Genomic DNA, 15,059 nt, shown 5'->3' with positions numbered 1-15,059 from the left:
GCACTCCCTCTTTTTTATTTTTTATTTCTCTTTACTGATAGGTGCTATTCTTAGAGGCTTTGTCTGATACATTCAAAAGGAAATGAGCATTTTCCAACCTATGAACTCCTGTTGTTTTTAATCTTCCACACAATTTGGTTGAATATTTGTTGCATGAAATAACCATGTAGTAAAAATAGAAACTTTTATTGATTTCCTATCTTCTGGTATTTATTATCTCCCCTATGAGTAGCAAGTTTGTTTTTCTAAGCTGACCCAGTTTTATTTTAATTTAATTTGGTGGAGGCAATGGGGCGCTATTTATTTACTGAAAAACTGCCTTGTGCAAAGCACTGGGGGTGGGGAGGGTGCCGTGTGGGTGGCAGAGGCAATCTACCTTGCTTCTTTACCAAAAACAAAGCACTTAAAAAAAAAAAATCTTTATTGTTGAAAGTATTACATATGCCCCTGTTCCCCCCATTAACCTCCTCCAGCCCAGCCCCACCCCCTTCCCAGGCCTTCACTGCCCTACTGTCTGTGTTTAAAGGGTTGTGCATATATGCATACAAGGTCTTTAGCTGATAACCTCCCACCCACCCACTCTCCCCTACCTTCCCTCTGACACTCCATGTTTCTACATCTCTGGAAACAAATCCCCTTTATAGATATCAGTGCATTTAAGCTTCACTAGAATCCCCAAAATTATTTTTTAAACAGGTGAAGAAAGTGAGTCATAGGAGTTTTCTGGCTTACCAAACATCAGAAACTCAAACCCCAGACCTCTAAGGCAAATCACACACTCCTGATGTGCCCAGCTCCCTTCCTCCCGGAAGCTTCTGGAGTTTTCTCTCCTTTGACCTTGGGAGAAGGAGCCTCTCTTGGCCTCACTTCCCATCCATAAGATGATGGCATTTGACTTAAAGGTCTATGGTCACCTCCAGCTCAGAATCATGACGATTCTCCATCATGTAGGTCAGGTTTGGTGAGCCACAGTCCATAGGCCAAATCGGCTCACTACCTGTTTTTGTAAATAAAATCTTATTTGAAATAGTTCGTTCATCTATTGCCCATGGCTGTTTTCATGCTGTAACAGCAGAGCTGAGTGGTTGCAACAGAGATTGTTTGGCCTATAAGACCTAAAGTATTTATTACTCGGCCCTTTACAGAGAAAGTTTGCCAACCTCTCGGCCAGTCTTTGATGCTGAGCAACTCTAAAGAGTAGGAGCATGTGGGCCATGAGAACATGCCTTTGCAATGATATGGGCAAAGAGGGGCGTCTTCAAATCATAGCTATTTCCTGAGTATTCCTTAGGCCACATGTGTCAAACACCAGGCCCACGGGCCAAACCCGTCAGGCCTTGCAATGTGGCCCGCACCGCGCTGTCATCACTGCACTCCGCTGCGTTTCCATCACAATGACAGTTTATGACTGTTCAGTAAACCATTCGGCCCGCGATTTAGGCTGGATTTTAGATTTTGGCCCCTTCTCTGATTGAGTTCGACACCCCTACCTTAGGCAATTGAGAGAAGAGGGTTAAAAGGAGATTAGGTGAGAAGCATCATGTGTGTGCTGTGCACAGAGGGCAGTGTCTGCAAGAATTCCTGAGTCAGCAGTGTCCCAGGTGCTTAAGTGAGATCGTGTTTGCCAGAACCCCACCCCTGCAGGCCCGGCTTCAGCGCTTTAACACCACATGCTACAGTAGGATGCTTACTTAGCAGGGAGGGCGACACGGGTTTTTACCATCAAGGTCATTTGTTCAGCAACTGAAATGAATAAAGGGAAATTGGAGGAAATGAGAGAACCTCTCTCTGCTAGTGAAATGTCAGAATCATCAAGCTGTTACTCCTCCAGGGAAGATAGCTCTGCCGTGAGAGACCACAGGAGTAGGAGGGATCCCGGCAGTGTTACTGTTATGAGCTGTGCTCTGTGTTCTTAAGAAACCCAATTTCTAGTTGCTTAATGTCTTTCACATCATTTTGTTTTCATCTCATTGTCAGAACATCCCCATAGGGTAGTATCAAGTATAATAACCCTCATCATCTTATAATTCACAGGTGGGGGAAGAGAGTTCAGGATGATTTTGCCTGATGTCCTATGATGCCTGTAGCATTTCTTGCTGGTCCCAGCCATTTGCCTCTTAACATTTGGTCCCTTTGACTGCTCTTTATCTATGTCAGTGTAAGTGTTGCCTCCCAAATAAATTTTATCCCCCTGGAAGTCCAGGGATATGTTTATGCCAGATTATAGAATGTTTGAATTGAGAGGTCTTCAGTCTAATGAAACATTTAAATATAAAATGAGGAAACTGAGGCCCATGGAAGTGACCTGAGGGCCATGTAGCTGGTGAGAGTTGGAAGTAGAACAATGACTGTGGTTCCCTAACTTTAAAGCTAGTGCTTTTTCCACAGACCCTTGCTTTATGTCTTTATATTCCCCATACCTAGCATTGTATCTTTTTAAACAAAAGAAATATTTTTATTGATATTTTTAGAGAGAAAGGAAGGGAGAAAGAGACAGAGACAGAGAGACAGAGACAGAGAAGGATAGAGAAACATCAATGTGAAAAACATCAATCAGTTACCTCATGTATACAACCTAACCTGGGACCAAACCTGCAACCTGAGCATGTGCCTTGACCAGGAATCGAATCAGTGACTTTTGGTGCATGGTCAAGTGTTACTGTTATGAGCTGTGCTCTGTGTTCTTAAGAAATCCATTTTTTTGAGTTTGATTGCATAGCATCAGATAGGTAGGTAGGTAGGTAGGTAGATAGATAGATAACTAATATTTAAATGGATTTTGGCTCTCATACTTTCTTGTGTGGTCTGTTGGGGAAAGAGCAGGAACTTCATAACTTGGGTCCCTTCTCTGACATAGCAGCTACATGGCTGTCATTTATAAATGAAGCTAAGGGTGTCCAAAGTTACTTCCTAATGAGGGTCTGAGGCGCCTTGTGGGAGATCTAAGGAACTCAGAGGGAGGACTCCCAGCCCCAGGGAGGGCCCAGACACAAACTCAGCTCCGGGTTACCCTGAGCCCTGGCTCAGGAGCCAGCTTTAGCTTCTCCGTAGAAGGTAGTGTTGTTTCAATTGGTGACTGTTTCTTTCCCTTCGGTTCCACCACGGTTTGTACGAGCCTCCAGGGCATCTCTGTCAAAGCTAGGGCTTGCTCTGCAGCTTTAGTAACACCACAGCCTTCAACTGAAAACTCTACCTCCCAAACCCCGCCTTGGCCTTCTGCTCTATTCTGCTGAAGTTCAAGGCTGCAGATGACCTGGTTGGCACCTTGCTTTCCACTGCGAAGAGCTAATGCTCAGGTGTAGAGCTGAGTTAAAGGGAAAATGACGTTTATCAGAGAAAATTCCTCAGGTGTCAGAAGCCAACAGCCACACCTTCTGAAGGAAGCTGGCCAAAGGCTCCCCACGCAGGACTGCTTCTCCATATCTGCATTTCTCCCTGCGTTTTCCAGTCTTAAAAGCCCACCTTCTAACCAATCGTATTCTGTTTAAATAATCCTTCTTGAGAGCAGCCTGGTCCTGGAATTCCTCTTGCATATTAAAAGTGTAAATAATCCTGTCAGCTGGAATAAATCTCCTTAATGTGCGTGGCAGTATTAATTCCTCTCTGATTAGTGTGGCATTACCTTTGGCAAAGGTGGATTAGCCTGCGTTTTCCGTTGCCCTTGAATGTTGCCTTGAGGATGCTGGGTGCCGATGAGGTCAATAAGGGCTGCTGTGCATTGATTTTCAGACACAAGGACAGTCACCAGCGCAGTTCCGGACGTGTCCCCAGGACCAACAACTTTCAACAGGGAGACAGCCAAAACCGAGATGCAATGCATGAGGGAGTAAGTAGCGTGCTGCCTGACCCCTGGGACAGGGCAGTGTTAGAACCTGTTGACAAAGAGTGTGATCCCATCCTGCCATGCTTTTCTAGCAGCTGTGTTTTCCGAGATGCAACAGTGAATACAGTTGCACAAGTTCGGTTGAAAGGTCTGAATCTGCACTGAAGGCACCTGCTAGGGTTTGAATGTGTCCCCCCCAAATTCAGATGTTGTAATGCTACATCGATTGATAAGTGGGGCCTTTGGGAGGTGCTTAACCTGTGAGGGCAGAGCCCTCAAGCATGGGATTAGTGTTATAAAAGAGGCCCCACTTCCCATATTGGTGCTGGTTGAATAGTGAAGGAATTTTGGCAAAAGTTATTTTTCAGTCAGTTTGCATTTATATTGCAGTATGGCGCAACATCATCTAAGCTAGTTTGGAGAAAGAAAAAAGTGCTGAAAATTATTTTCAAACTTAAATTTGGTAATGAGGTGAGATGCTTATTACTTCTAGTTCTGCCTATACCTGAGTGGTCACGTAGTAGCATAGCTACCATGGCAACACGAGATTCCCAGGAATTGGAAGTGAGGGAGTTTGGACCAAACTCTCCCACCTCTATCTACTGCCACTGCTCTTTGCTTGAAGTTTATGGAGAAGGCTTTGCTAATTTCTCAGTTGATAACCTTCAAAGAGAAGGAACTCATTTATTTCACCCTTAAAATTTAATAATATAATATTGTCAGATTTTTTTTTTTAATCTAAGAACTTCATTATTTTTGCAAAGTGTGCAACATCTTATTTCTTGGCATGTTATAAAATGATTTAAATAATTAAAGTGAAAGTAGTTTTGCTAAAGCAAATGACCAAGATGCATTCCAGGGATTTTACTCCTGCCATGTTGTCTTCTTATTGTCTGACTGAACTTGACCAGGCATTACCGGCTCTTGTTTCCGTGTGGATGGATGCCGTTTGGGCTACTCCCCTGTGGATGGCATTGCTCCTTTGGCAGAATCACCTGTCATCCCCTTACATTCCACGACACAAAGCTCCAGTCCATCCCAGAAGAGCAATTTTCACCTGCTCTTTGACATCTGCCCTAGGATGTCCACGAGGCCTCTTAAACTGAACCCCTGATTTCCCTACCAAACCTGCTCCCTCCACAGTCATTTCACATAAGAAAGTTGGGATCTAGGTAATAGCAACCCTTTCAGCTCAGACCCTGATGCCCCTGTGGCTTCATCATCTCCTATTGTGAGAGGGCAAAGCTCCGTGAGGAAGTTGGGAGCGATGTAGGTGATCGTGCAGCCATGTTCTTCAAGTTCTCCCTGCTGGTAGACCCGGGGCTTAGTGCCGCTAATATGTGCATGTCCGGCATCGTGTAGACCCCAGCACAGTGGTCGGGAGGGAGGTATGAGTGGGAGACAGTGACTGTTGGGATTTGTATCCCTTGGACTAGTTATCCAGCCTCATTTTCCTGAGCATTCTCTGCTGTAAAGTGGGGCTAATCATAGTTCCCACCTCATGGGGTGTTGTGGGGATTACTGGAAATCATGAATGTATGCAATGCACTTAGGGTAGCTCATGGCACATAGTCAGTACTCAATAACTGTTAACTTTTAATAGCCTCTCAATACAAACGTGGTTGCTTTCTCTTGGAAAGAGCCCCGAGCCACGTATCTGAAGGAGTTGGCATGCATGAGTCTGTTAGGTGATGTGTTGTACCCGGAGGCATCTGCGGGCGAAGAAACTGTCTGTGGAAACGTCTACATAGCGTTTATTTTTTAGTATGCAAAAAGAAGTGCCAATTCTCTGGGAAATTTTCATGAATTTGTTGAATATAGAAGCCAGCATTTCCCATCCTTCAACACTTGGCTTCCTGTCCTCACCACTGCTTATTCCTGCAGGGAAACCACTCCACAGACCTGCTCCTCCACCGGCACAGGCAGCCCCCCTGCAGTGTGGTTAGGTGGCACCAGGCCAAGTCCTTGCAATGTCAGCAGAATCACAAGGAATCAGTATTGACTTCCTTTCTGGTGGAGTAATTTCCAAGTACATTTGAAGAGAAGTTGCTATTTGTTTATGGATGATGGATGGATGGATGGATGGATGGATGGATGGATGGATGGATGGATGATGGTGGATGGATGGATGGATGATGGTGGATGGACGAGCCTCTGTGTTTTTATGGGAGTCAAAGTCTCTACCTTCAGGGCAGAGTTTTCTGTTGTAAAGAGCTTTGTTTACCCCCTTGAGCTGGAGTTGACTCCAGGCCTGGCTCCAGGCTTTCAGTGGAAAACAAAGAGGTGAACTATGGAATGACAGCTGCTCAGCTTTCAGCTTTGAGGATAGGGACACACTGTTGCCAAGGGACCAGTCCCTTTCACTTGCACAGGCCAACACAATGAGGGCTTGTTCAATCTGAATAATTCTCAGTTTTAAAGATCAGTGACCTCTCTCATGTCCTTGGCCTTGCTACTTGAAGTGTGATCCACAGACCAGCAATATTGATACAATCTGGAAGCTAATGAGAAATGCAGAATCCCTGATCTCACATCTCCCAAATCAGAATGTGCAGTTTAATAAACTTCCTGAAGGTTCATGAACACATTTAAGTTTGAGAAGCACTGACTAAAGAGGACTTTGACCGTGGGAGGAGTTTGTTACCAGAGTGTGAGTTGGAGTCAATCTTTTTTAAAAACAAATACATTTATTGCAGTAACATTGATCAGAAGCATTTGAATCAATCTTAATAAAAACCAAATATCATGTAAACACGTACTTATGTTTTTGAGACCTTAATTTTTTTGGACTTTTTAACTCACTTATTTTATTAAGGATAATTTATATCTAGTAAAACTCACTCTTTTTAGTACATAGTTCTATGAATTTTGACAAATACATCACTTACATATAAAATTCACTCTTTTAGTATATGGTTCTATCATTTTTTATAAATCCATATAGTCATATAACCACAATCACAGTCAAGATTATAGAACAGTTTTCTTATCTCCAAAACTTCCCTCAAGCTCCCTCTTCATGGTTCAGCTCTCCCGTCACACCTACCCCTGGTAGTACGTTGATCTCTTTCCTGTCCCACTAGTGTTGCCTTTTCCAGAATATCGTGCAAGTGGACTCATCCCTTACCATCACAGGCCACACTGTACCTGGACAGTAGATGTGGATATGGATCTAGGCCTGTGAATGATTGTGTCAGACCCTCGAAAGGCCGAACTCCTATATTCCCACACGTGGAGAACGGTCATAAGGAGATCAGACACCTCATAGGCAGTTGTTCTGAAGGCCTCTTGGCCCACGAAGCAAAGAGAGCAACTCCCTAACTAGGGAATTCTGAGGCTGAACTTCCAACTCCCCTTTCAGGGACTCGTCAGAGTTACTCAGTCGCCCAGAGTCCTTGGTGCCTGGGAACAAGGGGCAGGAGTGCCCTCCACCATTTTGCTCAGGGGGACAGGTTCTAGGGAAGGGATCTGCTCACTAAGCCACAGCCTGAGTATGGGAATCCATAGAGAAGGCCTGAAGGTCCAGGGAGCTGCTGGGCCCATTTCTCCAGTTGGAAGTTGATTCCCTGGAAAATACCGGAGCCATAAGAAATGCTCTTAATGATGAGGGATGCGATCCCTTTGTGAGGCCACGACTCTGAATCACCCCTGCATTGCCAACTCATGCAGGAGGCACAGAAAATGCACAGTATTTGATAGTATAGATGTGTGTCTTCCCTGTGGGAACTAGGGTTATAGAGTTCTCAAGCTTCTTTAAGTTGACCCACAGCTCATTGACACTGGCTGTATTTTAGATGTACCCCTATCTATTTATTTTGAATAATTTCTATTCCTATGTCTTCATTTAAACTAATCTTTTCTTCTGTGATATCTAATTTGCTGTTAATCCCATCCAGTATGTCCTTTATCTCAGACATTATAGTTTTCCTCTCTAGAAGGTTTGAATCTTTCTTATATCTCCCAAGTCTTTGCAATATTCCCTTCATAATTTTAATGTCCTTATCTGCTGGTTCTAACATCTGTGCCATTTATGGGTTGGTTTCAGTTTCTTTTTCTCCTTATTATAGCTCATATTTTCCTACTTCTTGGTATGCCTGGTACTCTTTGATTGAATGTCAAACACTGTGGAATTTTATCTTGTTGGGTGCTGGATATTTCTGTATTGCAATAAATAGTCCTAAGCTTTGTTTTAGGATTCAGTTCAATTACTTTAAAACAGTTTGATACTTTTGGGTCTTACTTTTAGCTTTGTTTTGTGGGACCCAGGCAGCAATTAAACTATGGCTGACAGCTGGCCCTATTGAGGCAGAACCCTTCCATGTATTCTACCCCATGGCCAGTGGATTATCAGATCTAATAGTAAATTTTAGTTGTGTGGATGAAAAGACACTGTTTCTGCGCTCGGTGAGCTCCAGCCCATGCACATGGATTTTTCTCCCCCCCTCAGTAATCTACTCACAAGCCTGCCCTAATCTATACTTGCTGAGTCATTACTCTCTGTATGGGCTTACTGAGGCTTATTTGTTTTAAAATGTTAACAGCCACTGTTGTTTTATTACATTTGTTTCTTAATTATATAGATTGTTTTCATGAGTCCAAAGTTAAACCTATAAAAAGACATTTTAAAGAGGATCAGCTTCTGTCTGGATCCTTCACCCTATTCTCTACCTTGCCCAAAAAGGAATATATATATATATATATATATATATATATATATATATATATATATATATATATATATATATTTTAATTTTATGGCTCATCCTTTCATTTTTAAAATACATTTCAAATATCTTTACACACACACACATACACGTGCACGTGCAAATAAATGCATCTTCCCTCTCACTTCTTAAGAAATTCGTAGCTTACCATATACACTTTTGTCAGCTTTATTTGCAACATGCCCTAAAGGTTACTTCATAATATCTAGCAATATACTCCATTCCTCTTTTATCGCTTCTTAGCTCTTTGTGTGGATGTGCCATTGTTTACTCAGCCTGTTCCCTAGGCTATGATTAGGAAACACATCAGTCAACAGAGCCAAATATCAACAGTACAACAATTGAAATTTCTTTTGAGAGCCAAATTTTTTTAACTTAAACTTCTTCTAACACCACTTCTTCAAAATAGACTTGCCCAGGCCATGGTATTTTGTGGAAGAGCCACACTCAAGAGCCCAAAGAGCCGCATGTGGGCTCACCAGCCACAGTTTGCCGACCACAGCCCTAGGTGGACATATGGGCTTCTCTAGTCTTTAGCTATTATAAATAACACTGTATTGAATAGTATCCAGCTCTTTTTTTATGGCCAGTTTATTTTGAAATAAATTTCTAGGTGTGGGATTGCTTAATTGAGGGATAAATGCATATGGGGAACATTTATGCATATAGGTATTTCCAAATGCCATTTTGCATTCCCACCAGCAATGTAAGAGTTTTTTCAGTTTCCTACAGAGTATTGCATTTTATGTTTTACTAGAGGCACAGTGCACAAAATCATGTGTGAGCCCCAAGCTATCTCACCTGTCACAGGACCACCCACACTGTGAGGCTTCTCTCAGGGGCAGGGTGTGGGAGGAGGGACCATCTCATGGAGACTGATTGAGTGGTTGTTCGGTCATTATGCTTATGGCCCCTGGCCTTTTATTATATAGGATATTATATCTATCTATCTATCTATCTATCTATCTATCTATCTCCTCTATAAATGTAGTCTTATACTGTGGGTCATTTTACTTGCTTTGCTATGTATATATTTTTAATTTAGAAAGCTGTATGTGCATCTCTCTCAGCAATCACACTTGAGAGTCAAGTCACAAAATGTCCCAAAGCCTAGACTTTCTGTGGAAGGGAAGAAGCCACTTTTGGCCTCAGGTTTCAGCTGAGATTTCCAACACAGTTTACCGGAAATGCTGCTCACTGGCAGTCACATGATGTCAGTTGCACAGATTAATACAAAGCGATGCTTCCCTTTCCATCTAGCCAGTGACTTGTGTGAATTACCTTAATGAGGCGAAAGGGTTTATGGTGCGTTAAATACCCAACATGTGGGGGAGTCACCCTGAGGGCTGCTGACTGGTGTCTTCAGTTGATGATTCATGCCTGGAGACCGGATGTCCGTGTGGTGAGGTGCAGCATCACACCCCGGGGCACAGCTGCACCTATGAGTAAACATTTGACGTACAGTCTTTATCGAGGAGGATGAAAACGAGGTGGTTTGCATGAGGCTGGCTGGTGCTCAAGTGTGCCTACTGGGCTGCAACCCCTTCCGCAGCTCAAAACTGGCTCATGTGTTTGTGTGGGTCATAGAGACCCCTCATGGCCAGATGGCACTGATCTTGTGTCGGCTGCTGTGACCACAGGGACTACAGGCTGCTGGCAGTTTCATTGTTGACTTCCCACGTCAGCTGTTCAGAAAGGTCTTGCCAAGGCCAGAGCACAGCCCTGGCAGAATGCTGTGGTGTGGGCAGCAGCCCGCTGTTTAGAGGCTGCGGAAGGCACCAAGAGGCTCTCTGTGTCAGCATGAGGTGCAGCCTCAGGTAGATGGCTCACAAGCTCCCACATTTTTTCTTCCACTTTCAATTAGAAAGACCTTGACTGAGGAAGGTCCAACTGAAGGTGAGAAACCCATGACCTTGATGGTTCTTCTCATTAACCTGACATATAACTCACGGCATAGTAGCAATCATTATAAAAATGACTGCGGAGCATTGAGCTGGAAATGTTTCCAAGATGGAGTGGCATGAGTTTCGATATAGTATCAGCTCAGGTTCTGGACTGGACCAAATCCACAGCAGTGTTTGTGTGGAGGGAACGTGCTCTCAATGCACCCACCCTCTGAACCAGGGGGCGCGTGCTAAACCAGACACCCTCTCAGCATACCCATGAGGTGGGCAAGGCTCTCCATTTCTCCCTTTCATAAGGAAAGAAGCTGTATTTCAGGAGGTTAAGGAACTTTGCCACCGCCGCACAGCTAGTAAGAGGCAAGGCTGCTTCCACGAGAAGTCCGGGTGATTCTAACAGTGCCGGTAACCACTCCAAGTGGGATGGCGACAGTAGGGCCTGCGAGGCACCAAAGCCTGGCCTCACAGGGGCCTGGCTTCATGCTCTGAGACCTACTAGTTCTCACCTGGGAGTCAAAAGTGCGTGCCAGCCCACGTGAACGGTTCAGAGTCTGCGACACAAAAAGGCGAACTAAGTAAAACACCCAAGGCCAACGCCAGCATCCAGGCTCGCTCTGCTGCTATCAAATGTTATGCCTTTTTATATGCTTTTCTGAGTTGCTGGGTATTTGATATCTGAATGTTGACAGCATCTCATTCTCTGAGCCAGGTTTCTCCTTTGTCAAATATATATGTATTCGATACAAATGACTTGCTATATCAGGATTTCCAAGTGCTGCGTGAATAAAGCTCATTCTGCCTCACTGATTGAAATAACCCTTCAGAGGAGACACAGATGAAGTGCTGGTTCTTTCCTCCTCCACTTTCTAAATCTCATTGAAAAGGTGTTCGTTATGCCTGCGACATTCCATTCCTCTAATTCAAGGTCAGTGCCAGGCAGCACTTCTGATGGAACCACTGATCGAAACCAGCATTTCAATTTCTAAACAGCAACAAAGGCTTGTACGTGGGAAAGGCATGGCGACCAGCCGACGAGGGCTCCTAGCCCAGAGCAGCGGTGCTAACTGTACATGTAACATTTTAAGAACCCTTCCACAAGCCAGTTAGATTTCTTGCTGGGCTATCTCAGGTCTGCAATCAATTCATTGCGCTTTTCTTGCCATACGTGTTAGGTGTGGGCCCATAAGTGTTGTGAGGCGCGTAACCAGGGAGACACCTCACACCCTAGTTAGGGAGATGGAACCCCTGACATGAGACTCACGAGACTGGAATGAGTGACAGGTGCCACCACGTGGATCCAGTGCCCAGAAGTTCAGAGGAGGAGCCTGTCTCTCCCAGCGGGAAGGAGGGGTCTGTGCATGGCTCAGCTGGCTTCTTCTTCATCAAATGGGCCTGGGGTCTCTGCTTCCCCAGCCCAGGGTGATCTGACTCCTTTCTGTGAAGGTGAGGCTCAGTCCCCAGCTTTCCCCTGTGACAGCCAGGGTGGGTCTGCCCTTCAGGTCTAGGCAACTTTGGCTCAAGTGCTAACTAAGTCCAAGTCCTGTTGCAGCTGGCAGGCCTTCCCAAGACCTCTGCACACCCTGGGTGTTGTGACTGTCCCACCTCCATCTGTGTTGTCTCCATCTCAGTCTAGTCTGAAAACTCCAACTTCTTTATCCATTTCCCTAGTACTCCTACTCACCTAAGTCACCTGTGAGTACACAGGACTTTTTTTTTTTTTTTCACATTTGGAAGCTGGTAATAAAGGCTTCTTATCATGAATACACCAAGTTACTTCAAACCAATAGGCTTCCCTGACCTTAAAAAAAGCTCAGGAGCCACCTGTTGCAGACAGACTCACTGCAAAGGAGACTCTGAGATGATTTTCCTGCAGACTTTTCTGCAAGGGGGCAGACACGGGGGTGGGGGCAGGAGATGTGCCGGAGCCAGGATGGTGCTGCAGAGTTGTCCCAAGTGGGCTTGAAGGGCTGAGCCTGAGAGCCCCGTGTCCCCCAGCACTGGCCACAGGACGCAGGAAGGGGTAAACCCTGGCGAGAGGGCCATACCCGGGGCTGCAGGTTGAGGGCTGTCTGCCAGGGGCATGCTCAGCAGCTGGGGAATGGGACTTCAGTCCTGAAGACAGAGCTTGGAGTGCAGCCCAAAATGTACTACACCCGCTATGGGTGTTCTTCCCCAGCTTCATCCCAGTTTTCTGGCATCTCTTGCTTCCTCCCTTTCTTAGGAGAAAACTAAAATGTCCCCATGTGGGCTTCTCCTTCTTGGCCTTTTGCTCACATCTGTGTCCTCAGGATCTCACCTCTCCCAAAAGCCTTTGCTACATTTTTTCTAATACATTTGTGTGTGTGTGTGTGTGTGTGTGTGTGTGTGTGTGTGTGTATGTACCCCTGAATTTATGTCCCAATTTCATTTGCTCCTCTTCGGTAGCAATGAGAGGCCTCAGAGGTAAATTGCTGTAATGAACAGAAGGATTTTAGAATCTGAACTATCTGGGTTTGCAACTGGCTTTTCTTACTCTGTGGTCTTAGACAAGTCCCTTAGCCTTCTCACATCTGTTAGTTCCCCTGGGAAATGGGGAATCATTAGCATAATTATTAAATAGCACTGTGTTTAGTACCCAGTAAATGGTAGCTGTTTCCCTTCTCATATTCTTTCTGGACCCTTTTGATTACCATCCTACAGCCCCTGGCTTTCCCATTTGGTGTCCAAGTGACCATGAAAATGCTTGTTCTGTTGTTTTTCTATACAAATTCGAAATCCTGCTTTCAAGCAAATGATCCTAAGGGGCCCGTTAGCTATTGCAAATGCAAAACACATGTCCAGGGTTGGGGATGGAGGCCACGGGGTGCAAGTTCAAGGACTTCTTGGGCAACATTTATGTGCATCATGCCAAGGTTTCCTCAGTCTTCCTAGTGCAGTGGTCAGCAAACTCATTAGTCAACAGAGCCAAATATCAACAGTACAACAACTGGAATTTCTTTTGAGAGCCAAATTTTTTAAACTTAAACTTCTTCTAGCACCAGTTCTTCAAAATAGAATTGTCTAGGCTGTGGTATTTTGTGGAAGAGCCACACTCAAGGGGCCAAAGAGCCGGAGGCTCAAAAGCTGCAGTTTGCCAACCACTCTCCTAGTGTCTCCTGTTTATCCTTCCTTATAAATTTCTTCTCTCTTTAGAGCCATGACTAAAATGTTATGTCTTTGATTTCCATTAAGACCATGCCTGATTTGTAGTAAACTTGTACTTTTCCCAGCTGGGGGCAATAGGCATTATTTTGAAACAATTAAGCATATTTATGATAAAATTATAATAATGAACACAGCTGTTCCCGTATTATTTTGAAACATTTACAATCTGTTCAGTGCTGAGAACACCACCAGGTACTGCAGGTTCAGCAGGAAGTCTTCTGTTTATTGCTGTATCTGTTGAGTTTTGATTCTAATCGTTTTTAATTTGTCAAATGAGAAGAAGAAAGCCAGCATGCCACCCGACCCTTTCCACTCTCAGCTGCAGCATAAACAGCCACACCTGGGCTCCCAACTCACGGGACCCTCTGACAGTACAATATGGAGATATTGTCCAATGAATGATCTAAACAAGTATTATGTAATTTCTTGGTAAGGTGAGATCGAGTCAGGGAGTCTCCACTGCTTTTCCTATAACCCCGAGTGCATGAGGGGCACAGATGGGCATACGATCCTTGCGCACCCTGAGCATGGACGGGAAACAGCCAGAAGCCCCTGAGTGGAGCAAGTACAGAAAAATTGGCGAACCTTAGGAAGACTGGAAGAATGCCAGAGCCCTAGGGTTTCAGCTCCAAGTGAAAGAGGGTGTGTTCTGTCTTCCCATGCTAATGGGAGCCAGGCTGGTCTTTTCTCCATAAGGGTGCATTCCTGGAGTCTCTCTGTGTGTCCACATTTCCTCCTTAAAGACACAGTCCGATTGGATTAGGGCCATGGTAAGGGCCTTATTTAAACTTAACTGCCTCTTTCCTGGTCCTGTCTCCAAACGGAGTCACATTCAACATATGACTTGTGGGGGTATACAATTCAGTCCATAATATCAAGTTTTTCATTATCTGAGGTGCAAGTACTTTCTAATGGCCTTTCCCCCAGTCCTGAGGGGCAGGTGCAAGTCTCTGGAAGGCACTTCCATGTGTCAAGACGGTGCCATAAAATGGTGCCCAAAGGACCTCTGACTGGGACAGAGGGGACAGAGGGAATATCCTGAGCTGTGGTTAGCAAGCTTATTTGCTCTGTGTTGTCTGGACAGATAGCATCTCAAGTCTTGACTCCCGCCAGATGTTCCTTCCTTCACGCTGTGCCTAGCTCTGGGCTCTAGGTGGCGCAGTTGCCCACCTGCCAGCTGCACCTCAGAGCCGGCTACTCTTTGTCCAAGGACTTGAAAACCCAGTTCCCAGCTGATGCACATGAATAGCACACTTGCTGGCCAGAGATTGCCTCTAATACCTAAAAGAAATGCATTCACTCTATTTTTATGTCCAATTCAATATTAATTGAATAGTATGTAGAGGAAATGAAGACCAGAGAGAAAGTGAGGACATCAATGGGCGAACGTATTTGCCGTGACTGAGTGGCTCTGAGCTTCCAGGAAGC

General features: G+C 44.8%; 1 protein-coding gene across 5 annotated transcripts in view; it reads left to right on the top strand.

The window, feature by feature from the left end:
• The window catches only part of NEK11 (NIMA related kinase 11), a 135,061-nt gene that overhangs the window by 98,277 nt on the left and 21,725 nt on the right, over positions 1-15,059 (top strand). For 4 of the 5 annotated variants that reach the window (XM_045579297.1, XM_045579296.1, XM_036431501.2 and 1 more), the window contains one exon: positions 3,730-3,826. The exons of the other annotated variant lie outside the window; for it this stretch is intronic. In XM_045579297.1, the coding sequence (XP_045435253.1) occupies positions 3,730-3,826 (97 nt within the window). The remainder of the gene's footprint in view (positions 1-3,729; positions 3,827-15,059) is intronic. 5 annotated transcript variants of the gene reach the window in all.

Source organism: Pipistrellus kuhlii, unplaced genomic scaffold (assembly GCF_014108245.1).
Source record: "Pipistrellus kuhlii isolate mPipKuh1 unplaced genomic scaffold, mPipKuh1.p scaffold_m20_p_11, whole genome shotgun sequence".
Classification (NCBI taxonomy): Eukaryota; Metazoa; Chordata; class Mammalia; order Chiroptera; family Vespertilionidae; genus Pipistrellus; species Pipistrellus kuhlii.
Note: the sequence above shows the minus strand (reverse complement) of the source record. Positions and strands in the feature narration are given on the sequence as shown.